The sequence below is a fragment of the Furipterus horrens genome, unplaced genomic scaffold, assembly GCF_987537825.1.
Source record: "Furipterus horrens unplaced genomic scaffold, mFurHor1.1.pri manual_scaffold_5, whole genome shotgun sequence".
Taxonomy (NCBI): Eukaryota; Metazoa; Chordata; class Mammalia; order Chiroptera; family Furipteridae; genus Furipterus; species Furipterus horrens.
Window position 1 is genome coordinate 102,880,437 of NW_028327175.1, and position 27,327 is coordinate 102,907,763.

General features: G+C 42.4%; 1 protein-coding gene across 5 annotated transcripts; it reads left to right on the top strand.

The window, feature by feature from the left end:
- The first annotated feature begins 58 nt into the window (after positions 1–58).
- Positions 59–26,664, top strand: COQ7 (coenzyme Q7, hydroxylase). 5 transcript variants are annotated; one of them, XM_090276957.1, is made up of 7 exons: positions 59–218; positions 3,859–4,037; positions 7,080–7,194; positions 7,928–8,067; positions 8,738–8,806; positions 9,213–9,291; positions 14,558–15,526. In XM_090276957.1, the coding sequence occupies exons 1-6, from the start codon at positions 146–148 to the stop codon at positions 9,288–9,290; spliced, it is 654 nt and encodes a 217-aa protein (XP_090133083.1). In that variant the 5' UTR covers positions 59–145; the 3' UTR covers position 9,291; positions 14,558–15,526. The 5 variants fall into 5 exon arrangements, with proteins under 5 accessions (XP_090133083.1, XP_090133081.1, XP_090133079.1 ...); XM_090276955.1 differs by lacking the exons at positions 59–218; positions 14,558–15,526 and adding an exon at positions 19,082–19,341 and having other exon boundaries at positions 3,800–4,037; XM_090276953.1 differs by lacking the exons at positions 59–218; positions 14,558–15,526 and adding an exon at positions 18,559–18,736 and having other exon boundaries at positions 3,800–4,037.
- Positions 26,665–27,327: the final 663 nt, after the last annotated feature.

A 27,327-nucleotide genomic window follows, 5' to 3' on the forward strand; every position in this document is an offset into this window, starting at 1 on the left:
TCGAATAGAAGCAGGGGCCCAGGGGCGTTTTCACCAGCGCAAATACGGGCAGCGGCTTCCTTACGTCTAACAACATCATCAGTCTGCGCCAAGCGCACGTTTGGCCCGCGTCGTTCGAGGGGATAGTTGCTTTGTTGTCGCGCCAATGAGCCACTCCCGGGTGATGGCGTCTTGCTCCCCGTGGCGGCTGCGCACGTGCGCCCCGCGGCTCCTCTCAGGTAAAAGGAGAGCGCGGTCGCGGTCCTGCGCAGGGAAATTTTGCCTGGGTTTGGACCGGAGAGGTCACGGGCGAGACGTTTATGTACGTCACAGGGCTGCGACGGCGTGCGACTGCGACACTTGAAACGCTGCGGCGCCTGCGGTTAGGTGGGCCCTCCTCTCCGCGGGAATGCGTGGCGGGAATGGCTTTCAGCAGGGGCTCTCTGGGGCGGCCGCTCAGGATTGAGGCGCTGGAGGATTGCACACTTATGCCTTCACGCCACTGCAGGTGTGGTCGGAGTTCTTGGCTGAAGACAGCTGCGGACTTTGAAATGCCACATGGGTGTCATCGTTACCTAAGCTTAGGGTCTTGCCAGGGAAAGTGTAGTCACGCGACCAGCATCTGCTTCCCTCCCATACCGCTCCCCACCCCACGCCTGTCAGAAATGCAGATTCTCAGGTCCCTCCACTGACCTACTGGGTCGCTATGTGTATGTAGTATTTTAACAAGCCGTTGGGATGAGTCGTATACATTAGAAATTTTGAAAAGCACCACGGTAGGGGAAGGAACATAGGATTTGGAGGAAGGAGACTTGGGTTTGGGTCCTGATTTCTTCTTTGCTCGGCTCATCTGAGCTGCCTCAGAAAATTGTGAGGTCGTTTTCTCTAATTGTTCATGTACCACCTTCAGGATTTTGCTGTACAGCAATACCGCTTGTACTGTATATACTTCTGATTATTGAATGTGTTTTTTTTTTTTTTATAACCGTGTTCCATTTTTAAATTAAACAATTTCAGGGAAACTAAATCCTTGTGGTAAACAGAAGACCGGTATTGCCTGCCCCCAAAATCAATATGCTGAAAACAAAAAGTTATTAAGTTGTATTAGATACTGTTCCTACCAAGGCTTGAGCCCAAGACCTTTTTTTTTCTTTTTCTGGTAATAAAGGGAGATTAGCAAGTGTTAGGTGTTCAAGACCTGTCAGCTCTTAACAGCTAAGTCTCCTTGATTAACTCGAAAGGATTGAAGGAGAATTTAAAAGAGAGTAACTCTTGTATGGGTGTTCTTTAACGTACGTTCATAAGCCACATAAGATTTTCCCATATACCATTTAAAATCTAGGTAATATCATTGTTATATGTTTAACACTTTCGAAAACACAAATATAAAATAATAGATTTGAGAGCTGCTAGCACTGGCCCTCAAATTTATTTTATTTTATTTTTTAAGTGTGTCAATGCAGGCAAAACTGACAGGATTGTTGATCATATATATTAATGTTTTGTTGAGCTAATGAGCCTAACAGAATAAGATTCATTTATTTTTCATCTATATCTCATTTTATCTTCATGATAATGCAGTAAGAAAGGTTTTATTATTATGTTTTCCTTTAAAAAGGAAATAACCTGGTTATTTTTTATTTTATATGTAAGAAATGACAATTCTGATTTGTCCAAAGTTAGTATTTGAGATACAACACATATTTTCTAACTCTAGCTCTGTGCGTTTTCTGTGGTTCCTCCATAAGAGATTGTGAAAAGATAGAAATGGCAAATATTATGATACTCAATAATCCTCCACATTACCCCCCACCCCAAATCATTTATTCGGTGTCTGAATCTGGAAAGGTGGTATAGTAGTAGGGAACAGTCTAGTATGTTTTTAATACAAATATAATCCTACCCATCAAAAGTCAGCTGTGTGTTTGAACTTATCCTATGTACTCAGCCCCTTGCTATTTTTCAGCATTTTTTTTTTTTTAATGAGTACTGGGTTGTGTTTAAAGTTCTTTCCCATTGACATGTTTTGGGGTGGGAGTAACAGAAGAACAAGCAAACAAGATTATTTCAAGAAATAGAACCAGTTCATCAGTTTCCATTTCAATTCTTGGGCCCCATCTTTCTGCAGGAAGTCAGATTGATGGAAGCACCAGTCTTTGGACTAAGAGGCAAACACTTGCAAAAGACTAACTTGACTTTGTCAAGTGTCTCAAATAGTTCTCCACATAAAAACATGGCCACAGATGACAGTGATCCAGTATCTGAAGGCACAGAAATGAGTGGTACATTATACTTGGCAGAACTTGGAGTCCAGGAACTGCAATCCAGTTTCTTGAATTGAATCAAGTATACTCAGTAAGATGGAGCAGGTTGTACAGAGGAATAGATCAAAGCTGGGTCACCATACTTGACACCTCCATGTCCACACTCCTGTATTTAGAGTGAGCACTTTTTAAACTCCACTTGACCAAAAAGTTCAAGTTCAAATGCAGAACCCCGAATCCCACCAGGCCTACGCTATTACCTTGTGTCCAAAGCACTCAAGCCTTTTCTTTTTTACATTTTTGATGTCTTATTGTTTGTGCTATTACAGATGTCCCATTTTTTCTCCTTTTTCCCCCCTCCACCCATCCCATCCCCCACTTCCATAGTCAATCCCCACACCGTTTTCCATGTCCATGGGTCCTTCATATATGTTCTTCGACTAATCCCTTCACCTTTTAATTAATCACCACCTCCCCTCTCCCCTCTTAACAGCTGTCAGCTTTATTCCATGATTCCATGACTTTGGGTCTGTTTTGCTCATCATTTTGTTCATTAGATGCTTCTTATAAGTGAGAGCATATGGTATTTGTCTTTCACCGACTATTTCACTTAGTACTCAAGCCTTTTTAATGAAAAAAAACTACAGATTTACCCAAAATTAAAATTTCCACACATTTTCTGGGTTTTGAAGTTAGCTTAAATGAAAAGTATATTAAAGACATGGTTGTCATACATAATCCTTGGAACACATCTTAAGATGATATCAATACAGGTCAAAGTTCACATTACAAACTGAATAGTCTCTACATTTCCATTTCCATATCTGCAAAATGAGGTTAGAATACCTCACACACCTAAACAGTACAAAACCCTTTTCTTAAGGGAAAAAACTTTTGGCATGCCTTCATACAAGGCTCAGATAATACAGTCCAGGTGTTACTATTAGCAGATTTTTAAAAACAAAATCTAATCTGCCCTGAAGAACATACATTTTGAAGGCAAGAATAATTCAGTTGAATTGGTTATGTACCATAATTAGATAAAACCTAAGTTCTAAGGCTTATTTTTCAAAATAAGATACCTATGGATGCAGGTGTTTTAAGAGAACTTAAATCTGCGGTTCTCAACCTTGGCTGTAGAGAAGATTCGTGCACAGAGCTTTTTAAAAATATCAGTGCCCCCCTCTCAGAAATTGATTGGGGAGAAACATTCATGATTTTGAGAGCTTCCTAGAAGGTTCTGTGCAGCCAGGGTTGGGAATGAAGCAGGCCAGGAGGGATGGGTGAACTGGAGAACCATGCCTAGATCTAGAGCCAGCTGCCGCATTAACTGCCTGGGGAGAAGACAGGCTCAGAATTTCCACATCTTCATACACTTAAAGTGAAACCAGAAATCTAGATACACTATTTAGCTAAAATCTTCTGTTTTACATGTAGCTAACTTAACTAAAAAAAAAAAAAAAATGCTGCAGGATAAACAACACACCAAAGGGCATGTCAACCTGCGGGTAACTCATTTCTTACCTTTGTTCTAAGGTGCCCCTTCCTTCTGTGTGTAAAAGGAAACATCTCAATTTTACTTGAGAGTAACGAAGAACAAACACTTGCATTGCAGCTTATGGAAGAATAATCAGTGTCAGACTTTGCAGCTCAAGAATGACTTTGGACAGTATCAATCGGGCAGCTGTGGATCGAATTATCCGGGTAGATCATGCAGGTGAATATGGAGCAAACCGCATCTATGCAGGACAGATGGCCGTCCTGGGTCGCACAAGTGTTGGGCCAGTCATTCAGGTAGGTGCTGCTTTATCTCTTTCAGCCTGTTACTGAACAGGGGTTGGGGGCTGGGGACCCAAAGACCTTCAAGTAATAAATCACATTGGGTCATGCATTCTCAGGGGATGTACTTTTTGTCCCCAAACAAGAGAAATTAGATACTGGGGATGGAAGAGTGAAAAGCATATTATTATTTTTATGTATAGAGTGGAATAATACATAAACAGATATGTGGTATATCTGTACTATTAAATTTTCATGGTGGGGGGAGGATAATAATGAAAATGGGGTTGAGAATCACCACAGTAGGTGAAAGTACCAGTTGCTGAGAGGCTGCCTCCTGCCCTAAGTGGAGCCCAGTGGAAATATTTTATACTGAGAAGCAGAAGAAGAGACCTGAGCTTTGTAATCACACAGACGCAGTTTCACATTCCAACTCTCTCCCACCTCCTACCTCTGTGACCTTGGAGAAGTGACATAAACTGTGGGTCTTCATTTCCACATCTGCAAAATGGGCTGATAACGCCTACCTCACTTTTTTTTTTAATATGGTTTATTGATTATGCTGTTACAGTTGTCCCAATTTTCCCTTTGTTCCCCTCCACCCAGTGACCCCCTCCCTCCAGTTGTCCCCCCCAACTTAGTCCATACCCATTGGTTGTGCATATAGTTCCTCTCAACATCTTCCTGTCTACTCCACTCCCTCCTACTGTGCTTCTTAATTCCTGCACCATCTCTCTCCCTTTCCCCCCTTCCCCCTCCCTGCTGACCTCTCCCCATAATGTTCCCCATACCTATAATTCTTTTCTCTCGTTGCCTACTTAGTTTGCCTTTGTTTCGGTTCCCTAGCTTCTGTTGTTGGTTATTGTGGTATAGTTTTCATTTTAATGTTCATAGTTTGATCCTCTTTCTCCTAAACAAGTCCCTTTAACATTTCATGTAACAGTGGTTTGGATCTGATGAACTCCTTCAGTTTTACTTTGTCCTGGAAGCACTTTCTGTGCCCTTCTATTCTGAATGACAGCTTCACTGGATAGAGTAATCATGGTTGTAGGTTTTTGCTTTTCATTACTTTGGATATTTCTTGCCAGTCCCTTCTTGCCTGCAGAGTTTCTTTTGAGAAATCAGCTGAGAGTCTTATTGGGATCCCTTTGTACATAATTTTCTTCTTCTCTCTTGCTGCTTTTAAGATTCTCTCTTTATCCTTAATTTTTGACATTTTGATTATAATGTGTCTTCGTGTGGTTCTCCCTGGGTCTAGTTGTTTTGGAACTCTCTGTGCTTCCTGTACCTGTAAGTCTTATTTCCTTCCCCAAGTTAGGGAAGTTCTGCTTCATTATTTTTTCACATAATTTTTCAATTTCTAGTTCTTCTTCTTCACCTTCTGGCAACCCTATGATTTGGATCTTGGCCCGCTTATAGCTGACCCATAGGTTTCTGAGCCTCTCCTCATTTTCCTCACTTTTTGTTTCCTCTTTCTGCACTGGTTGACTGTTTGTTCCTTCCCTATGCTCCGATTTGTTGATTTGATCCCTGGTTTTCTTTCCCTCACCACTAGTTTCTTATGTGTTTTCGTTCATTTCAGCAGGACTAGCCTTCATTCCTTCCTCATCTTGTTTAAGATCTGCTGTCAGGTCTGTAAGCATTTTTATAACCAAAGCTCTGAACTGTGCCTTAGAGAGATTTCCTATCTGCTGAGCCGTTAGATTAGATATTTGCTGTCTGGTCAGCTGTGTCACTGGGATCTCTATCATGATCTGTGCCATCCTGACAGTTTTGTGTTTACCTTTGCTTCCTGGGCGGGGCTGTGAGACCTCCTACGCTATAGGGGGCAGAGCCCTGTGCACTCATCACTACCAGGCACCTTTCTCACCATGCTGTGGTGTCTTCTGTTGGGGTGGGGGTCCAAGATGGATTCCTACCATTCACACTCTGCTGAGAGACTGGGGGCCTCCTCCTCCATCCCCACCCCCTCTGGACCTCACAGTCCAAGGCAATGGCGGTCTGCCTTCCCCGGCATTGGAATCGCAAGCTGACGGGTCTGGTCTGTAGCCAGGGGTGCTCTCCAGGCACTTCTTGCCTCCCCTTAAATACGGGTGTCTGTGTTTATCGCAGTCCCGCCGCTGGTAGCTGCAGTTGCCACCACCAGCACAGCTTGACCTCTCCGCCCTGGCTTCGTCCCTCCTACCCATCTGGATGAGCACCACTTCCATGTAGCTTTATTTTCTGGAACTCCTGATTATTTATGGTTTTGCGGTAGTTGTATTCCTTCTTAGTTGTGGAGGGAGATGGAGTGTGTCAGTCTAGGCCTCCATCTTGGCCGGAAGTCTCATTGGGTTTTGGTGAGAAATAAATGAACTGGTATAGAGCAGTTGATACCATGCCTGGCATGTAAGAGACACTGAGCCCAAGTTAAATTGCCTTCTCAGGCAACTTACTTAACCTCTGTGCCTCACTTTCTTCATCTGTGAATTGTCCTTCACAGAGCAGTTGTGCAGTGTGAGTTGCCTACATAAAACTATTTGACAGCACCTGGCACTTACACAATGCTGTGTGTTAGCTGTTATTTTTTCTTTCAAAGATTTTTCTTTATTTTTGGAGAGAGGGGAAGGCAGGGAGAAAGAGAGGGAGAGAAACATTAATGTGTGGTTGCTTCTCATGCGCCCCAAACTAAGGACCAGGCCTGCAAACCAGGCATGTGCCCTGATTGGGAATTGAATTGGTGACACTTTGGTTCACGGACCAGCACCCAATCCACTGAGTCACACCAGCCAGGGCTTTTAGCTGTTATTATCATTCTCCCTTTCTCCTTTGATGTAAATAATATTTATATGCTAGCAATCTGGAAGGAAATTACACCATAGCAAATATTCTGCCCTCCTAATTTTGAAGTGAGCTAAATATCACGTTTCTCATGGGTATGAGAATAGACAGTTTGTGGGTCTGAGGAGCTTATACCAGAACCATGGTTAATGAATAGGGCATATAGCTTCCTTGGGATACAGCGAGCGGTGGCCAGTATAGAATGCTTACATGTCTTTATTGCTGTGTTTCTTACAGAAAATGTGGGATCAAGAAAAGGACCACTTGAAAAAGTTCAATGAATTAATGGTTGCATTCAGGGTCCGGCCGACGATTCTGATGCCCTTTTGGAATGTGGTGGGGTTTGCACTGGGTGTGTATCTGTCCAGAAGGGCTTATGGGAGTTGAGGGGTCTGGGATGATTGTATCCTTTAAGAACCACTTCACAAGTCTTGCTGTGTCCTCCTTCTGCCTTTTATTTATTAATGTTTTTCTAAAGTTAAATTGACCTTTTTTTGCTTAAATTTATTTGATAGAGTCTTAAAATCAATAGTTTATCAATAAAAGGTACAGTAAAAATAGATACAACAAACAAAGCCAGACTAATTCAATTGTAGCCAGATAATGTTTCCTGACAAAGGTTCGAAACCTGATATCTACTCACTCTTAAGAGGGAGAAAAGTAAGTAGTATAGAAGAATCAAAGACATACTCACCCCAGATGACGACTCTCTCCTTGCCATAGCCAAGTTAGGGAGATCACTGAAAAGAGAATAGCATTCTTACTACCTTATTCAAGGTTTAACACTGTAACCTTGTACCACCTAAAACTGCTTTTGGTTTTCAGTGGGGTCAAGTCGCTCCTGCAGACAATTGGCAATATCTAAAGAGAATTTTGGAGTCACATCTGGGGATGCTATCAGCATCTAGTAGTAGAGTCCAGGAAGGCTGCTAAACATCCTTTGATGCACAGGGCAGCCCCCGCAACAAGGGATTATCTGGCCCCAGAGTTTGTAGTGCAGAGGTTGACAAGCCCTGACCTGCCATGCTCTCCCTTACCAGTGGCCTCAGTCTTGCCCTTTACTACTCTGGATTTGGCAATTCCAGGTGCGGGAACCGCCCTGCTTGGGAGGGAGGGAGCCATGGCCTGCACTGTGGCTGTGGAAGAGTCCATAGCTCATCACTACAACAACCAGATCAGGACATTGATGGAGGAGGATCCTGAAAAATACAATGAGCTGCTTCAGGTATTTCCCTACACTCTGAAAAGAGGCTGATAAGGGGGGAAGGGGCAGACATGAATTTGGTAAGAAGATGGAAAGTAGAAGTTAGGGAATGATGGGACCTTGGACATCTAGGTCAGCGCCTCATTTCAGAGGCGTGCAAACCAAGGCACAGAGCTGAAGCTGTGTGCCCTGGTCACTTGCTTGGGCAGAGATCAGGAGCCCATGTTTTCTGAGCCTGGGCCTGTATTCTCTCCACTTCCAGACTTGTGGTAGATCCTGGGCAAATGCTGCTAGCATGAACCTTTCAGATTGAATAAATTAACTAAGAGATACCCTTAGATAATTTTCTACAGCAGATAAGGGACAGATTCAGGCCTGGTTTTTTTTAAAGCCTAAATCAGGTTGATAAACTATGGTCTGTGACCAGCACCCTGTTTCTGTAAGTGAAGTTTTGTTGGAACTCAGCTACACTCGTTTGTTTACATGTCTGTGGCTGCTGTCCCCTCTACAATGGCAGAGTTGAGTAGGTGAGATAGGGACTGTACATGCGTGAAGTATTGACTCTGTCTCTTTATAGGAAAAGTTTACCTACCCCTGTCTTAGGTAATATGAGTCTTTAGCCTCCAAAATAAGACAGAATGCCGGGAGAGTTAGAATGCTGACTTGCTTCAATTTCTTTTTGTTTAACCAGGTGATAAAGAAGTTTAGGGATGAAGAGCTAGAGCACCATGACATAGGCCTTGAACATGACGCAGAACTGGTGAGGACCTACCTTTACTGTTTGCTTGTGGTGCTTTAGGCACCTTATGTGGAGGTTGAGGGGTGGGAAATAGATTTCACAGTGATGGCCTAAGAGAGAAAACCAATGCACTGCTTTGACAAAGGAAGCTCCCAACTGGGAATCTTGTTTGTTGCTTCCTCTCTTATCTTTTTCCCTAGCAGCGCCTTTTCCCTTTCCAGTGAGGAACCAGACTACTTAATGCTTTGCGGGCAGTAGCAGAGGCATTCTAATCTTTTGAATAGGGTTTTTTCCCAAATTAAAATGAATTGTTTCTTAGGTCTTATTTCTTATCCAAAGAAGTCTCAGCCCTGCCAGACCTGTATCTCACCACTAAAAGTGAATATAGAACATGTTTCTTTTGTTTGCTTATTGTTGTCTTTAATAGGCTCCAGCATATGCCCTTTTGAAGAGGGTTATCCAGGCTGGATGCAGCGTGGCAATATATTTATCAGAAAGATATTAAGGTATGTTCACTTTATCCTGTTTATAAAAATGATAGTAATCTAACATGATATTGGCAGAAAAGGAAATGTACAGTTATTACTGAGCCAATACTAGGACATCGTCTTTTGAGACAAGGAAAGGCTTTAATTGTGAGGTCTGCTAGAAATGAGATAGGAGGCAAGGCTCAAATCTGTCTCCCTACTGAGTGTTTTGGGGCTACATTAAAAGGAAGAGTCAGGGGATGTTGTGTATATTTATAGAGTTACATTGACTCAACATAACGAGAGCCTAGTGTGCAGGTGTTTGGGAACCACAGCTTTTCATACATCGAATGTTTGAATTTGGTGTGAGGGTTTGTATGTCGTCCACAGTGGATTTTGACCCAGTGACTTTGAAAGGTTATTCTGGGGTAAATTCTCTAGTGCATCGTCCTACTCTCCAAGCGCATGACCTGCAGCTTTATTCTGCTGTCTCTGAAAACCGACTTAGTATGTCGTTAGGAACAGAACAGGCCAGTTTATGCTAGTTTTATGGTTACATTATTGTTAATTATGAATTTTCTTAATAAACTGCAAGGGTTTTTTTTTAATTAATAAAACTCTCCAGTGTTAATTTTTTTCTGTGTATTCTATAAGGCTGACAGATCACCAGGTGCATTCAAACTACAGCAAACGAAGTTGGTCATTGTTTGGCCCATAACTATTTTTTTCCTAAAACATCATAAATGAATCATTAAGAAAGTAATAGGAATCTGAAGGAAAAATTTGTGTTTACTTCTAAAAAATGGAAGGGTTTTTGAGTTTGATAAAACAAGACTCAAGTTCATCAGGTAAGTGAAAGACAGTCAGTTGTTTCCATTTTGAATTGTGGATTCAGGGTGGGTTACTTCCATTAGAGAATATACTAAGTTGTGGATTATTTATGAAGTTCTAGTATAATAATTTTCTTTAGGTCTGTTACCAAAAGAATGGACCAAACAGATTTAAACTTTTCATACAGTGTTGAAATCTTTTATGATTTGCAAATTTTTAAGTAATTTATGAAAAACCTAGGTTAGTGTCCTCCTCTCTGGCTGTACAGTAGAATGTCCTGAGGAGCTTTTTAAATTTTTTCAGATGTTAAACCAAAAGTTCTGAATTAGGGTGAGGCCCAGGATCTGAATAGTTTCCGAAGCTCCCAGGTAATTCTAGTATGAGTCAGGACTGGGGACCCCTGGCCTATACTCTTTAAGTTTTTGTGGTGAAGAATTACATCACCAGACCTTTGCCTTCCCCCAGTGTCCTGGGTTTAATCAGCACCACATGATGGGGCATGACCTGCCTCTAAGAGTCCAATTTTGAAAGACAGTGGACACCAGCATAGTTTGGATTAGTCAACTGTTCTTTTCCTAAACAAAAGTGAGTTTCATTTTATGTGATAAATAAATCAGTTTTCTGATAATAATTTGCAATAAATTAACCATGGGAGAGAAAGGTCAAAGGCAATTTGAGATTCCCAACTCTTCAGTGCTAGGTCACAAATAGACCTCTGTAGTGTATTTTATTTAGTGCAGTTGGTTTGCAACTGGAAAGCCAAGTTCCTACACAGTAACTGCCTCATGTCTACATTATTTTATAAATGTGCATTTTATGTTTTTCCTGTATAAGACCATGAGTTTCTTGAGGGAAAACAATCTTTTCCAGTCCCTGATACATTGTAGGTATCTATCTAAAGGAAGGCAGGCAAGAAGGAACGAAAGAGGAGCTGAGGGAAGGATCAAAATGTTCTTAAGCAACTGCAAAACTGCTATGCAAATGGCCTCCAAGGCTGTTCTCCCTCTCCTCAGGCTCTCTCGATGCCCAGGCTGAGGTCCTTGACCCTCTCTGCTTATCATCTTTTTCTCGGTACCTCATTCCCACCTTGTGGCTGATGCCTTCACATGAGTACCTTCACCCCACATTTCTCATTTTCAAACAGCCCACTTCCTATCCAACCCTCCCATTTGGAAGTTGGAGAGAATCTCAAGTTCCACCTGCCCCAAGCTGACCTCATCTCCCCTTCCCCTGAGTCCTGCTTCCCCACTGACTTTCCCTATCACAGTTAATGGCAACTCCATCTTTCTAGTCCTTAGGCCAAAACTTCTGGAGTCACCACCTTTGACACTCGCCTCTATTATACTCCCATCTAATTGATCAGGCCATCCTGTGGGCTCTACCAAATCCTTTTCATTGCCTTCAGTGCTTCCACTCAGGGCTCAGCCACCCTCATCTCTCATATGGATTATTTTAGAAGCCTCCTAACTATTCTTCCTGCTTTACCTTGTTCTCCCACAATTCATTCTCAACCCAGCAGGTGAGTGAGCCTTTGAACCATAAGCCAGACCATGTTACTGCTAAGCCCAGAACTCCCCACTGGCTTTTCCCAGTTCCCTCAGAATAAAAATCAAAGTCCCTAAAACGGTTTACAAGACTCTACATGAGCTGGCCCTCTGTGACCTCTTTCCCCCTCCTGTACTCTGCTCCGCAGGCCTCCTTGTGGTTCCTCAGAAATGCTGGGCATGTTCCTGCCATGTGGTCTTTGCAGTGGCTGTCCCTCTGCCTAGAATGCTCTTTCCCAGATACCCTTGTGGTCAAATTTCTTACCAACTCCTAAAGTTTTGCTTACATGTTACCTTTTAAAAGGAGGCCCACCCTGACCACCTTTTTCAAAATTTCAAACTTGACCCCACTGCATGCCCCCCCTTGCTCTGCTCTGCACCCTTTGCCTGCCTTAGCACTTATCACCGTCTAGCATATTATGTGATGTACTTACTTGTTATGCTTCTTGTCTGTTTCTTTCTGCAAGAGTGTAAGCTCTCGAGGGCAGGAATCCTTGTTTCAATCTTTGGCATATAATAGGTCCTCAATAAATAGTTCTTGATGGAAATGAATGAAGAAATAACACTCCCTTATTAGAAGTAATTTTCAAATAATGTAATTGAAGACTACTCCTGCGTGCTTCTCAGCAAAATTCATGGAGACTTATTGAAAGGGTGCTATCCATCTGGGCTGGGCCCGTGGGCCCCTGGGCCCCTGGTCTGTACAAATTCTTTTGCTATAAAACTCGAAACCTTCCAGCTTAGGGGGTGGGGTGGGTGGATAAAGGTGGATAAAGGAAGGGGAAGGAAAGGAAAGAAGGAAGGAGGGAGGGAGGGAAGGAGGGAGGGAGAGAAGGAAAGGAAGGAAGGAGATGCTACTAGGAAACCAAAGGAGGGCCATTCTTTATGCTTCTTGCTGATGATTAAAAACAAAACAAACAAACACTACAGGCTGCATATCCACATGTAAAAGAATGAGTTTAGACCCCTATGTCACAGAATATACAAAATTAAAAAACGAAAAACCTAAATATTAATGCTAAAACTTTAGCTCTTAGAAGAAAACATAGGAGTAAATCTGTGTGACCTAGGATTAGGCAGCAGTTTCTTACATATGGCACCAAAAGCACATCCAATAAAATTTTTTTTAATAGGTAAATTGAACTTCATCAAAATAAAAACTTTGTGCTTTGAAGAACACTATCAAGAACATGGAAAGATACCGCAAAATAGGAGAAAGTATTTGCAAGTCATATATCTTATAAGGGATTTATTTCTAGACTAGTACCGAGTTCTTACAATCCAGCCCTGACTGGTGTGGCTCAGTTGGTTGGGCATCGTCCCACACGCCCAGGGCTGCCGGCTCTGTTCCCCGTCAGGGCACATCCTAGTGTTGCGGGCCCGTGCCCAGTTGGGGCGCGTGCGAGAGGCAACTGATCGATGTTTCTCTCCCTCTCTTTCTCCCTCCCTTCTCTCTTTCTAAAAATAAATAAAACTTTTCTTTAATTTTAAAAATTCAACAATAAGACAAATGGCCCAATTAAAAACAGGCAAAGGGCTTGAATAGGGTTGTCTCCACAGAAGATATACAAAAGGCCAATAAACATTTTAAAAGATGCTCAATATTATTAGTCATTTGAGAAAACCACACCATTAGGATGGCTATAGTCAAAAAGACAATAAATTAAAAAAAAAAATGTTGCTGAGGGTGTGAGAAATTGGAATCTTTGTTCACTGTTGGTAGGAATGTAAAATGTTGCAGCCCCTTTGGAAGACAGCCTGGCGGTACCTCAGACTGTTAAACATAGAATTAACTATATGATACAGTAACTCCTCTCCTAGTATAAACCCAAAGGGAATGAAAAGAGATGTTCAAACAAATATTTGCACATGAATATTCATAGCAACATTATTCATAATAGCCAAAAAGTGGAAACAACCCAAACATCTACAGCTGAGGAATGGATAACCAAAATGTGGTATAGCCATACAATGGAATGTTATTTAATCATAAAAAGGAATGAAGTACTAATATATGCTATAACATTGATGAACCTTAAAAATGGGATGCGTGAGTACAAAGTTTCAGTATGGAAAGATGAAAATCGTTCTGGATATGGATGAGGAAACAGCAAGTTCTTAATGTCACTGAACTTGACATGTAAAAATGGTTAAAATGGTAAATTTTATAATGTTTATTTTACCACAAATAATAATTTAAAAATTATTCTATGTTAAGGAAGCCAGGTGAAAAAGGCTGCATATTGTATGATTCCATTTATATGAAATGTCCAGAATAGGCAAATCCATAGAGACAGAAAATAGACGTAGTTGGCTAGGGCTTCAAGGGTTTGGGAAGTAACTTCTAATGGATACGGGGTTTCTTTGGGGGGTCATGAATGTTCTAGAATTAGATGGTGGTGATACTTGCTCAGCCTTGTGAATACACTGAAAATTGCTGATTCGTACACTTTAAAGTGGTGGATTTTACGGCATGTGAATCACAGCAATAAAAGAATACAGGATTTATAGTTTCATGTGGTATCTGAAAGCAAATTTCAATCCAGGCTGTTAAATGGTGAAACTTTCTTTAATGTACAACCATTCAAGCAAGCAAAACATATAGAAGCCTTGATCTTTGAGATGCTGGTGGTATTTGTTGCCCTCTTGTATCAAAGCTAATTTTGTAAGCATTGCAGCCAGGAATCTTAGGCATATCAAGGCACTTGGTACAATCCCCGTTGAGAGCCCAGATTTGTTGCTGCTTGTTTAGCATCTCCTTCAGAATTAATGGCTGATGTTCTATGTTTCTGAGAGCTTCCAAAACAAGATCAGAGATTTTTTTTGAATCCCCCTTTGATTGTTTCTTATTTCATTACAGCTTGTCTTTGTGTTTGTGTATTAACAAGGTAATCTTGTCTTTCCCTTACTTTATTGCTCTGACCTTTCAGGGAAAATGTGATTTTAAAATTGGACACCATCCAAAGATGATGTCAGCATGACAAAGGATATTATTCTTGCAAGCAATATAATTCCAAGGATGTGATCTGAGCTATCCTTCTTTGCATATGTGATTCTCTCTCTACTCAAAGTGTGGTCAATGGACCAACGGAAGTGGCATCAACTGTGAGCATGTTGGAAATGTAGAACTTTGGGCTCCTTCCCAGACCTGCTAAACCAGAATATGCATTTTAACAAGATACGGTGGTTTTAAAGTATGTCCACGAATTCCTCGATACTCCTCTGTTCAGTGGAGCCCAATTCTCCTTGCCTTGAGTGTGGGCTGTCCTTAGTGGCTTGTTTCTAACAAACAGAATATAGTGGAAATGATGGAGTATACTTCAAGGCTCGTAGGTCATAAAAGCCATTGCAGCTTCCACCTTTCTCTCCAGGATCACTCACTCTGGGAGAAGCCAGCTGCCATGTGATGAGGATACTTAGGCAGTTACTCTGTGGAGAGGGTCACGTGGCCAAGAACTAAGGCCCCCGCCTATAGCCATGTTTGTGCAGCATCTTGGAAGTGAATCCAGCAGCCCCAGTCAAGCCTTCAGATTACTTCATGAGAGACCCAGAGCCAGAATCCCCCAGCTAAGTCAGTCCTGAGTTCCTGATTCTCAGCTCCTATATTAGATAATAAATATTTATTTTCAGCTGCAGAGTTTTGGGCTGATTTGCTATACAGCAATAGATAACCAATATGCAACACTTGCAGGTGATTTGGAAGCACAATCAAGTTTGAGAAGCACTGAACTAGACCATGAACTGGAATGCAGAGACCATCTTATTTTTTTCCACATCATCAGAGCTTAGCACCGTGTCTGGCACTCAGCAAATTTTTCTTAGATTAAATGCAAAAGTAAATCGCCCTGTTTTAAAAAAGCGAAACTTTTTTCTAATAAATAATGTATGTGCATTTTAAACTACTAAAGTGTATTTACAGTGACAGGCAAATCTCCCTGTAGCCTACTTGTTGATTAACAGGAAACTGTGACCATTTGCCTTTCTTTGTGATTACCTATTAGCAATCTGCCACATAAGATGGTACATTTTCCCCCTTTCTTTATTTTCTTCCAAAAGTCATGCTTGCCTCTAAATCAAACAATAGAAACTACATATAAGTAAAATAGAAAAGAAAGCACCCTTTCCAAACTTACTTCCTAGAAGTAAAACCATTATTAAGAATTCACTGTGTACATTTCCACACTTTAGGAAAAAAACTTTTTATCCATATATGTATACACTTGGGTTTGTATTGTTGCCCAGATGGATTGATACTGTGCATCTTGATCTGCAGTTTGCCTTTTTCATTCAGTGACCTACTTGGCCATCTTTCAAAGTCAATACGGATAGATCTACTTCACTGCTAATTGGCTGCAGTTCTTCTATTTTATAGCTGAGCTGCTGTGCCACACCAGCCTTACCTGCACTGACAAAGTACTGTTTTAGCTGCTTTACCCCCTGAACTCTCAAGACCACCCCATGGAACATGCACTATCCTCGGCCCCCCATTTACAGAGTCTTCTAAGTGCTGGAGAGCCTTGAACTTAGTCACTAGGCCATCCAGCCTCTTTTTATTTCCCCTTTTCTATCAGTGGACATTTGGGCTATTACTAAGAGACTTTGGGACCTCTAATACTTAAAGGGGGCCACATTTGAACATAGTTTCTATGGAATTTCAGGGGGACGGACCCCTCGGTGTTCCTAACCCTTTTGGAGATCCCATAACTCCTTGAGAATAAGATAAAAACTGGACCCTAACGCCATAAACTCCTAAAAGTCCTCTTGAAGACCCCTGGATCCAGGTTGTTTTGCAGAGAAAACTTGACTTTTCCCTACAGAGGGGAACAAAAGAACGCTTTCCTCAAAACCACCTTTTTATGGCCCTGCCAGAGCACAAAGCACTTTTATATTGAATATGTTTTCAAAGGCTTAAAAGGCCCCTCTTGCCTTCAGGGACGTGCTTCCTCCCACTTCTTCCCGAAATGGCAGCCATTCAGGGCTGTGACTGAGCAGGACGGGTCCTTTGATCCTGGCTCAGGAAGAAATATCTGCTGCTGGGCCCGCCAAGGGCAAGGAAGGTCTAGGGCTTCCCGGTGAGTGCCTGTGGCCACCAGAGGGCGTCCCCACCCAGGAGTCCTGAGCCTGGGAGCCCCTACCAACCCTGCTAGTAGTTTCCAGAATGTCATAGGGACAGTGCCTGGGGAGCGTGGACAGGGAATAGCTATGCATTGTGATAATCTGGCCATAATAATCCCACCTTCTGATCTCTATTTAGATGAGAGTGGAATGTCGCATTTGCACACTGCGAGATTCGGATGGCTGGCTCAGCTGCCTGTTCTACTCTGCTGGGCCACTGACATGAGCATCCTTCTCAGGGAGGAAGCATTTTCTTGCTGCACTGACTGCATGTTCACTAGTTGGCACTGTTCCCTGCACTCACCTTGCTCATCCCCACTTTCTTCAGACCTCTATGCTCTGCCCTTCTGATGAAGGATGTTTGCCCTTTCAACCCCCTATCTATCTATCTCTTAGGTGAAATCATCCCACACCCTCTCTCCTATCCCTGCATATTCTGGCTTCCTGCATTGGTACTGCATTTTGTCATTGCTTGGTTGTTACCTGCTTTCCTACCATTTCTCCATCCTGGCAGCGAGCTCAAAGTCAAGGGCTGTCCCCAGTACCTGGAGCGTAGCAGGCCCTCGGCCACCATTTTATAAACAAAGCTGAAAACAAATCATGTGGGCTCATAGAATGGAACAAAATAAATTGAAATAGTAATGACAAACAGTCACCTACCTGATCTCAATATGAATGTACCTAGAAACTTCTGGATGAAAGTATGAAGTGGGGAAGGAAGATCAAACTCGTGAGTGTCCTTCAGCCCTCTTGTCCATCTGCTCTGCAGAGCCAGCATAAGGCTGACAAATGTTTCACCTGTAACCATGTCTCAACTCCTTCAAAATGTCTTTTATTTATAGCTGCTGTGGTGTGTTTTTTGAGAATTTCTCTTTATGACATCAGGTTCCTTTTCTTTTAAGAAAATCTCAATTTCCAGCTACACAGAATTTATTGATGTTTAATACTGAAATTCTTAACTAGGTGTGCACATCATACTAAACTCTTGATATTAAAAAAAAATTTACTGATGCTCCTGCTGCCCCCAGTCCCACTGAAGCAGACACTGTAGGTTGGCCTAAGGGATGGAGATATTGGGCTAGCCAAAAAGTTCGTTTAGTTTTTTTCCATGTGATGGCTCTAGTAGTACTCAGTTGTCTTTAACTTTATTTGAAACAATTTTTGTTAGATTGTATTGTGACAGTTGTCATATCAGCCTGAATTTTTTTTAAATTCAAAATTAGTGAATTTTTTGATAGCCATTTCAATATTGAAGATGGAAGAAAATGTGCAACATTTTTGGCATATTATGCTTTGTTATTTCCAGAAAGGTAAAAATACAACTGAAATGCAAAAAAAAGATTTGTGCAGTGTATGGAGAAGGTGCTGTGACTGATTGAACGTGTCAAAGGTGGTTTGCGAAGTTTCATGGCACTATTGACATTTTGGCCAAATAGTTCTTTGCTGTGGGGCTGTCTTATGCATTGGAAGATGTTTAGCAGCACCTCTGGCCTCTGCCCACTAAAAGTCAATAGCAGGAGAGAGCTGACATACTCAAAATATCCAAGTCAATAGTAATTGGTAGAAGTGAAAAATGTCTTTTATTTTACAGAAAAAAAAATAACAGACTTTTTGGCCAAAAAATTCACACAAGGGCTTGATGTTGCACGCTGTTTAAGGATCAATGATTTAATTTCACAAGGACTTTATTTTAAATATGCCCTCAAATTGATGTTTTACATCCTACTTTCTGGGCTAATTCAGGATTTTCATTCTGTCTCACTTTTCCTGCCCTGTTTTCTGCTAAGATGTGACTTCTTGTTCTGATTTTCTTCAGCCCTTTTGGTGCCATGACAGCTGGAAACATGTCCCAGGCCAAGTTGTCTTCATGAGGTGGAAACAATGGTGACAGCAGTGCTCCCTATTCTAATGATGCAGGGGGGGCAGCCTTTGAGTGGTATTTTCCATGCCTAACTTCCAAGTGGCTTTATTGAAACAATAAAAAATTGCATAGAGATGCCAGTTGTTGCCCTCACTTGCTGATGCTCTGTTTATGTGTACATGTCTAAATAAGTTAATGTGGGCATTAAAAGATTAATTATCTCAGTAACTTATCTGGCTGCTTTAAGAGACTGTATTACTCTAAGTGCTGTGCCATAGAAGAATTTTAGAACATGAAGTTCTCACTCCCTTAGATCATTTAGAAGAGACACAAAACATCTCACCTTTGCTTCTAAATAAGAAGTGTTAATTCTGCTAAATGAAAAATCCAGAGACATTTTTTTCAGGTATGGTTTGATCCAGGAGCTCAAACAAAATACCTGGCTTTTCTTTCTCTCTTCTATCTCTGCTTTTCACAGTGTTGAAATTGGGCTCACAATCCATCACCTTCTAATACCTGTCCATCCACTAAAAGGATGAAGATCTCTTCTGGCTTCTGCAGAAGAGAAAGAAAACTGCTTTCCCAGAATCCACAGTACATGCCCCTTACCTACCTCTAGTCTCATTTTTCTCTAGTTAGATCACATTCCTGGTCCCTGACCAATCACTGGGCTGGGGAATTGTAGTGCTCCCACTGGCCAGGCCTGGTCGCATGGTTGCTTTGAAGCTGGTGGACGGGGGGGGGGGGGGGGGGGGGGGGGGGGTGCGAGGGGGAGGGGTGGACCACACACACACACACACACAACACTCAAGCCACATGGACCCAGAGTGGGATAGGGATGGTTCCCCCAAAGAAAACCAGAGTCCCCTCACCAGGAGAAGGGAGAACAGATTTTGGGCAAGTTAAAAGGCCTGATGTCCCCTGAGCCAAGGAGGTTGTGATGGAGAGAGAACTTGAGTGGATATAAATGGGGCAGTGGGTTCAGAATGGACTGAATCAGGGAAGATGGGGGTACATTACTGTAGCACTCCCCTCAATGGTGGATGAGTCCCTGGGCGAAGGCTCTATGGTGAAGAGAGGCAGCATGGCATAATGGTCTATAACGTCTGGGTGTGAATTCTTGCTCTGCCATTTAACAGGTGTTACCTAACCTCTCTGTGCTTTAATTTATCCTCTTGTAAAATGATTGCACCTGGGTTGTCATGGATGAACCTGAAAGCATCATGCTAAGTGGAAGAAGCCACTCACAAAAGACCACATAGTATATGATTCTATTTACATGAAATGTCCAGAATGGAGAAATCCATAGAGACAGAAAGTAGGTTACTGATTGCCCAGGGCTAGGGAAATGGGGTGTTGGAGGCTGATAGCAAAGGAGTTCAGGGTTTCTTTTCAGGACGATGTTCTAAAATTGATGGTGGTGATGGTTGCACAACACTGTTAATATACTAATTTCAGGTGAATTTTACACCTTAAATTAGTGAATTGTATGAGATGTGAGTTACATCTCAATAAAACCTTTTCAAAAGGTAATAGTATGTGTCAAGTGCTTTGAACAGTGCCTGGGACATCCCCTCTGTCTGCCGCCTCAGACCTGGCGGTCATAGCGGCTTCCGCCTGTCACAGGACCTTGGAGGCTTCACCATCCCTCAAGCTTAAGTTTCCTTCATCCTGCCCCACCTTTCTGAATAGTCTCATCCTTAAACTCCATTCAGTTACCTCCATTTGAGTGCCTCTCTTTTCTGCCTGGACCTGACTACATAGGAAGCATCTCTCCAGAAAAGGAGCAAGACTTGGCTAATCAGTGAGGTGGATACAAAATTGACTAATAATGGTCAGTTTTATGTGTCTACTTGACTGGATTATGGGTGCCTATTTGCTCAAATATTATTCTGGTGTTTTTGGTTGAGGTTAACATTTGAATCAGTAGACAGAGTAAAGCAGATTGCTGAAGTGGGTGGGCCTCAGCCAATCAGTTGAAGGCCTGATAGAACAAAAAAGCTGACCCTCCCAGAAGTAAAGGGAATTCTTCCTGCCTGACTGCTGAGCTGAGTCATTGGTCTTTTTCTGCGTTCGAACTTGAACTGAAACATTGGCTCTTCTTGGGCCCAGAATTGCCAGCTTTCAGACTGGAACTCCACCCTTGGCTCTCCTGAGTCTCCAGCTTGCTGACTGCAAATCTTGAGATTTGTCAGCCTCCTTAATCACGTGAGCCAATTCCTTACAAGTCACCTTTCTCTCTCCATATACACCCAACTGGTTCTGTCTTTCTCAAGAACCCTATAGGACCTAAAGGAAAGATGAGTCAATGGTGAGTTTAAGACTGACTAGGAAAATGATCAAAATATAGAACAGAAATGAGGAAATCATAGGAAGGGAAGTGAGTGGTTTGGAAGACAGGAATTTTTTTTCTTTTTCTTTCACAAAGCATTAATTAAGCGTCTGCCCTGTGCCAGATAAAGTGCCAGCCACTGGGGATTAAGAGATCTGCCCAGCTGTGTAAACTGGAGGCCAAAATCCAGCCTTCTGACTTTTCTTCAGCTTCACCCGCCACATTCAATTAATCTTAAGATCTGTAGTTTTACCTCCTCGAATTGCTTTCACTGGAATCACCATCTTCTATCCTTTTAAATATTTTGTAATGATTTCATTTAGGGTTTGGGAGGAGCATGGACCTATTTGAGGTGTTTCAAGAGTTTTGTGTGTGAAATCAGGAAATGGAAAGTCACTGGTATTGATCAAAGTATATAGGCATATGTGTATTTCCCATTTCTTTATTACTCAAGGTGATAAAGAAGGGTGCTGCTAACCATGTTAAGTATTTATCGGGGGAAGATATAGTGTCCAAAGAAAGACCTGCAGTTTTTCTATGAAATGCCATTAGTCAAAATGGACTAGAGTAGAGAAAGATGAGGGGGGAGGGGGAATCTCCAGATAGGGAGAAAAAGCCACCCATTCTTTGTGACAGGTAAAGCTGAGAGTCTGGCCTCCTGAGGGCCACTTCATACTTCATACTTTATCCCCATCTGAGGGAAGGGACTCTTAAGAAAGCCACAGCAAGAAGTGACAGCTTGGACCACTCCCACCTCCTTGGAGTAACATGGGACATTGCGCTTATCTACCCACTTCCACGAGAGCCCAGGGGAAGCACTCAAGCTGTCCCTCCACACTGCAACTGAACGTGCCTGTGGGACTATGTTTGGGTCAGTGATATATAAACAGTTCTTAGGTGGGATTTTTCAGGAAGGTTTCTCAGGAATGGGGCAGACAACTGTGACCTGCATCCATTCTGAAGGTACAATACCATTCAACATGTGCAAAGTGACTTGTGTACAAGGTATTTGCTGCAGCATTATTTGTGATAGCAAATTATTGTAACCGACCTTAGTACCTGCCAGGAGGGGACCAGCTAAGCAACTTATGATTCAGCCATAACAGAGATTACTCTGTATGATTAAGAAGAATGAAGTATCTCTGTTTGTTTTGGTATGGAAAAATCTCCAACACTGACTAGTGGCAGTAAACCAAGAACAGTGTGTGTAGGTGTAGCTCAAATCCCAGCTAAGCCACTCTAATAGCCTGATGAACTTAAGCTAGGTTTTACATTTCTAGGTCAGGAGTCAGCAAACTGGTTCTGGGGCCAAATCCAACTGTTTTAAATAAAGTTTTATTGGAACACACTTTTCCTTTACATATATATCTATGGCTGCTTTCCTGCTACATGCTACATTAGCAGACTTGAATAGTTGGAACAGAGTGCCTATGGCCGGCAAAATTTACTATTACAAAACTTACTACTTACAACTCGCCCTTACAAAAAAACATTTGCTGGCCCCCTGATCTAGTCATTACTCTCATTATCTTTAAAATGAATTGAGCCCTGACTGGTGTTGCTCAGTTGGTTGGGTGGGCTTTGTCCTGCAATTCAAAGGGTTGCCAGTTCAATTCCCAGTCAGGACACATGCCTGGGTTGAGGGTTCAGTCCCCAGTCGGGATGCATACGCTAGGCAACCGATTGATGTTTGTCTCTCACATTGATGTTTCTCTCCCTCTTGTTCTCCCTTCCTTGCTCTCTAAAAATAAATAAAATCTTTTAAAATGGGTTGACAAAAACATGACTTGCTTCATAGAGATTGTAAAGATTAAGAAACACAATGAACATAAAAAGTCCTTAACATTTATAGTCAACTCAATAAGTGTAGTAATGATTATTATTTTCTCATTGGTTTTATTCTGCTTATGCTCCAATAGAAACTTTCCTGTAGCTATTTGACCAATCTAAGTTTCTTGCAAATGCAGGTAGATTGCTTTAGATACTAGAGTGGCTCCCAAATGTAGTAAATGTGTGTGTGGGGGGGGGGGAGCGGGGGGTATTGGCATTGACTTGTGGGATGAGAAACTAATGGTTGTTAATCCTCTACAGCAGGTCCTTGAATAATGTCATTTTGTTCAACATCATTTTGTTATAACATTGATAAGATGCTATAGGAAGTTAACTCTTGTTTATATCAATTAGTCTGTGGTAAAATTGGTTTCATTATATGCCATTTCACTTAAAGTTGCAGAACCTATGGACATTGTTAAGTGAGGACTCGACTGTGTTATGTACCAGGTGTGGGCTCGATCTTTCCATGTGTTACTTCATGTAATCCGTACTGCCAGGGAACTTGAGAATCGAAAAGAAGGGATGAATAGCTAATGACACTCAGTAAGTCACTGAGCTGAGACTCAAACCCAGCACTGCTTACCTCCAAAGCACATGCTCTTTCTGCTCTAGAAGAACCTGATTACTGAGCTGTGTCCACTACCAGGTGAATTCTTGGACTGCTGCACACCTACCCTGTGGTTTGCCCAGGATGGTTCTGGTTGGTGCCTGCTGTCTGACTTAATTCTCCAAAGCAATCAGTCTCCCTCTCAAGTGTGTTTGAGTTTGGACAGTAAATCCTATGGAACCTACTATAATCGATAAGGCCTTCAGTGTCAGCCCAGTGAGGGCTGAGGTCTTTGTTTTGTTCAGAGTATATTCCAAACACCTAGAGCGGTATGGCACAGAGTAGGTGGTCAATACGTATGTGTTAAGTCAATGCATGTTGAGTGAATTATCAGTAATCCACATGGATACCTGGTGTCAGGTGAACAAAAGCCACACAGTGGGATGAGGATGATTATTTTAAAAGAACTCTGAATACACATGGATACCTGGCTCTTGGTCCCTCTCTGTGGTTATAGCAAGCTGTGCCTAGTTTGAGTCTCGTGTTTTAATTCATGCAAATTGAGCACCTGCGTTATGCCAGGATATTTCAGGTTTGTCATCCCAGGTGAAAGAAGTGAGTATTGTTCAAGGCCTCCTACAGGATGTGGGTGTTGGAGGGGATCCCTCATGCAGGGTCAGAAATAAAACACATCAAATTGAGCTCTGGTGGCTTTGTGGACGAAAAGGGAGGTAGATTATGTGCTCAGCACAGCCCTGTGGTAAAGGTAAGGCTGATGATCTGTTCCTTTTATGCACAGTGTGTCTTGGGCCACTTCCAGCAGCATAAGAAAGCCTGACCTTTGGAGAGGCCTATAAAAAACTGAATTAACTTCTTTCCTCACAGTGTGCCTTTAACAAAGGAGGAAAAGTGAGGGGCTTCTGTGTCCACGTGAAAGGTACACAGAGGGAACTCAGCATTTCGTCAAGTTGATGGCCAGAGCACCAAGGCACAGATTAGACGCTGCTTAGGTTCTGGGCAGCCCGACGTGGCTGGGAGACCCTGACAGCGTGGCAGTCAGCAGAGCGGCCTCCTCTTGTGCTGCCGTCCAGCGCCGCCAGGCTGGGACCAGGGAGGCGTCTGGGAGGCTACTCAGGAGCTTCAGAGCCAGGAGTCTGAGCTTATTGGAGATGTTGGCTTTCGGAGTCTTAGAAATGACATCTATATTTGTGATGGGCTCAAGTGGTCCAGTGAAGGCTGTCACACCCTCCGGTGAGAGTCCAAAACCACAGCCGACAAAGACATTACAAAGGATGTGAGTGGCAGGTTTCAGAGAACGTGAGTGCCTTGTTTCTGTTCCCCATCCCTCCTAGTGTGGGGATGGGGTAGGGGAAGTTCTGAAGTCAGTAAGATGGTGAAAAGCACGCATAGTCAAAGATACCCTCCTGTGAAATCATTTCTTAAACTCCCTAGAAAATACAGCATTGTGTTGTCTCCCAGAAACTCCATACGACAAGCTGATTTTTTTCCAGGGCTGGAACCCATCACTGCCTTCCTCTGGTTGAGCTCTATAGATTGTTGTTTCTTAGGACCATGTTGAAGGGAAATAGCCATCTTTAAATGCTAATTGCAACCAGAAGGTGGGAATTGGGATGGAGTGAGGGGACAGCAGCAGATACACAGCTTCCATCTTATACCACGGGAAAGGCCTGAGCTCCATAGACGCAATGGTAGATGCATGGTTTCCCTGCAAAGTTTACTTCTCTCTCCCCGTTTTTGTTCCCACCTCTTGCTGCCACATACATACCGTGGTTGAATTCACATAAATTACAAGGGATGGGGCATCTCTGTTTGACCCTAACAGGAAAACTATAAATGGTAAGAGATTTGGATGCCATGGAGAAATTCAGATGCCACCAAACATGTGACCAAGATTCAAAACCAGGTACCTTTTCCAGATTCTACTCATCATTAACTTAGTATGTTACATATTCCTGGCATCTTTTCTGAAAAATCCCTGCAATCCATGCCTGTTGAAATCAAAGCAAACACTTATGTGAAACGCACCATGGCTATCTTCTTTACCAACCTGTCCGTTATTCCCATCTCCATGGAAATCATTTATTTCAGTAGAAGGATAACAAAAGATAGGCCAGGAGTGCAAATGGAATTCAAGGCTGAATGTTTGTGACCCCTAAATTTATATATTGAAATAAATGTCTGTGTACCCCCAAATTTATATGTTGAAATCAGACCTGCAATGTGATGGTATTAGGAGGTAGGGCCTTTGAGAGGTGATTAAATCATGAAGATGGAGCCCTCACAAATGGATTTGTGTCCTTATAAAAGGGACCCCAGAGAGCTTCCTTGCCCCTTCTGCCATGTGAGGACACAGTGAAAAGATGGCTGTCTATGAACCAGGAAGTGGACTGTTACCAGACACCAAATCTGCCGGTGTCTTGACCTCATACTTCCCAGTCTCCAGAACTGTGAAATAAATTTTTTATGTTTATAAGCCACTGAGTCTGTGATATTCTGTTAGAGCAGCTCAAACTAAGACAGCATCCAATTATGGAGGACAGCTGTTGCCACCATTTAAGAGATGGGCTTTGGGATGCTCTGGGAGTCTGGGGAAGGTATTCAGAAGGAAGGAAACCCTCCTTTCTCCCACTTCAAATCTCTTAGAGGAGAGATTCAACCCAACCTAAATATAGGCATGGCTGGATCCAGGAGCTCAAATGAAACCATCAGTGATTTCTGTCTTTAGTCTTGGTAGTCCTTTCCTCTCCAATAAGCCTTTCCCCTGTATTGGCAAAATGGCTGCCAGCCTCTCCAGGCTTATAACCTAATGGACCAGCAACTCTGATAGAAAGAGGACTTCTCTTTCTCAATTTTCCAGTGAAATTCACAAGATTGATTCTGGAGTAAATTGCAAATGGCCTCAAATTCTTTGCAGCTCCTTCCAACATGAGGTGGAATTTATTATACCATTCCCTAAATTTGGGCTGGATTTGTAGCTTGAGTTGACCAATAGAATGTAGTAAAATTCACAGTATATGAATTCCAAGCCTAAGTCTCAATCTGCTTTTCAGTCTTTACTCTGGATTTCTTTGAATGCCACTGCCACAGCAACAAGCCTGGAGTAGCCTACCAGAAGATGAGAAATTACATGGATCAGGAACATGCTGTCCCACATGTCCCGAGACAAACCAGGCTACCACCCACTGGACATGGAGTAGGTTATCTTAGACCATTCAGCTCCAGACAAGTCACCAAGAGACCACTGAGATCACCCGAGCTGGCCTAAAGCAGAAGAACCACCCTGCCTACCCATAGAATTGTGAAAAATAATAAATGCTTATTATTTAAAGGTTTGGGATGTTTGTTATGCAGCAAAAGCTAACTGATACTTATGGATCAACTTGGGTCACTTTCTCACTCTGAATCACATAGTGAATAAGGAAATACTGTACTCTCAATGGACCTGGCCTAGGTTATGTGTCTGCTCCTGGAGCTGAGGGTTGTGGCCACTGCCACTCAAATCAAAGAGAGAGCTGAGGGAAGGGGTGTTCCCAAGAAAAATCAGGGTGCTATCTCCAGATGGATGCCAAGGAAGCAGAGACGAGATACCTACTAGAGCATTATAACCCATACTGGTAATCTGTAGGAGCTTGCATTAATGGCCTCAATTCTAGTTCTCATTTGCAGCATAGTCTTAAGGACAACACTGCTTCTTTGACATTTCATTCAAAGAGTTGTCATGGTATAATGGCAAGGGCATTGAGGTGGGAATCAGATGGAACTGAGTTTATTGGTTTTATCTGCTCTTGGCTAGATGGCCTTGCACATATTTTGTAATCCCTCTGAATTTTAGTTTCCTCATCTGTAAAGTGGAAGATGATATTAATACCCACCTGTTATATAAAAGTTGGCTATGAGCATTAGTGATAACATATGGAAGGCACAGTGCTTGTCACATAGCATCAGGGGCTCAGGAATGTGAACAGTTGTGAGTCTGTAGATACACCCAGGT

Excerpts from the sequence above, each read along its gene's own strand:
- COQ7 (XM_090276957.1), top strand. The coding sequence starts at position 146 with ATGAGCCACTCCCGGGTGATGGCGTCTTGCTCCCCGTGGCGGCTGCGC. Across the intron at positions 8,068-8,737 it reads AATACAATGAGCTGCTTCAG|GTGATAAAGAAGTTTAGGGA; the intron begins GTATTTCCCTAC and ends TTGTTTAACCAG. Across the intron at positions 8,807-9,212 it reads TTGAACATGACGCAGAACTG|GCTCCAGCATATGCCCTTTT; the intron begins GTGAGGACCTAC and ends TGTCTTTAATAG.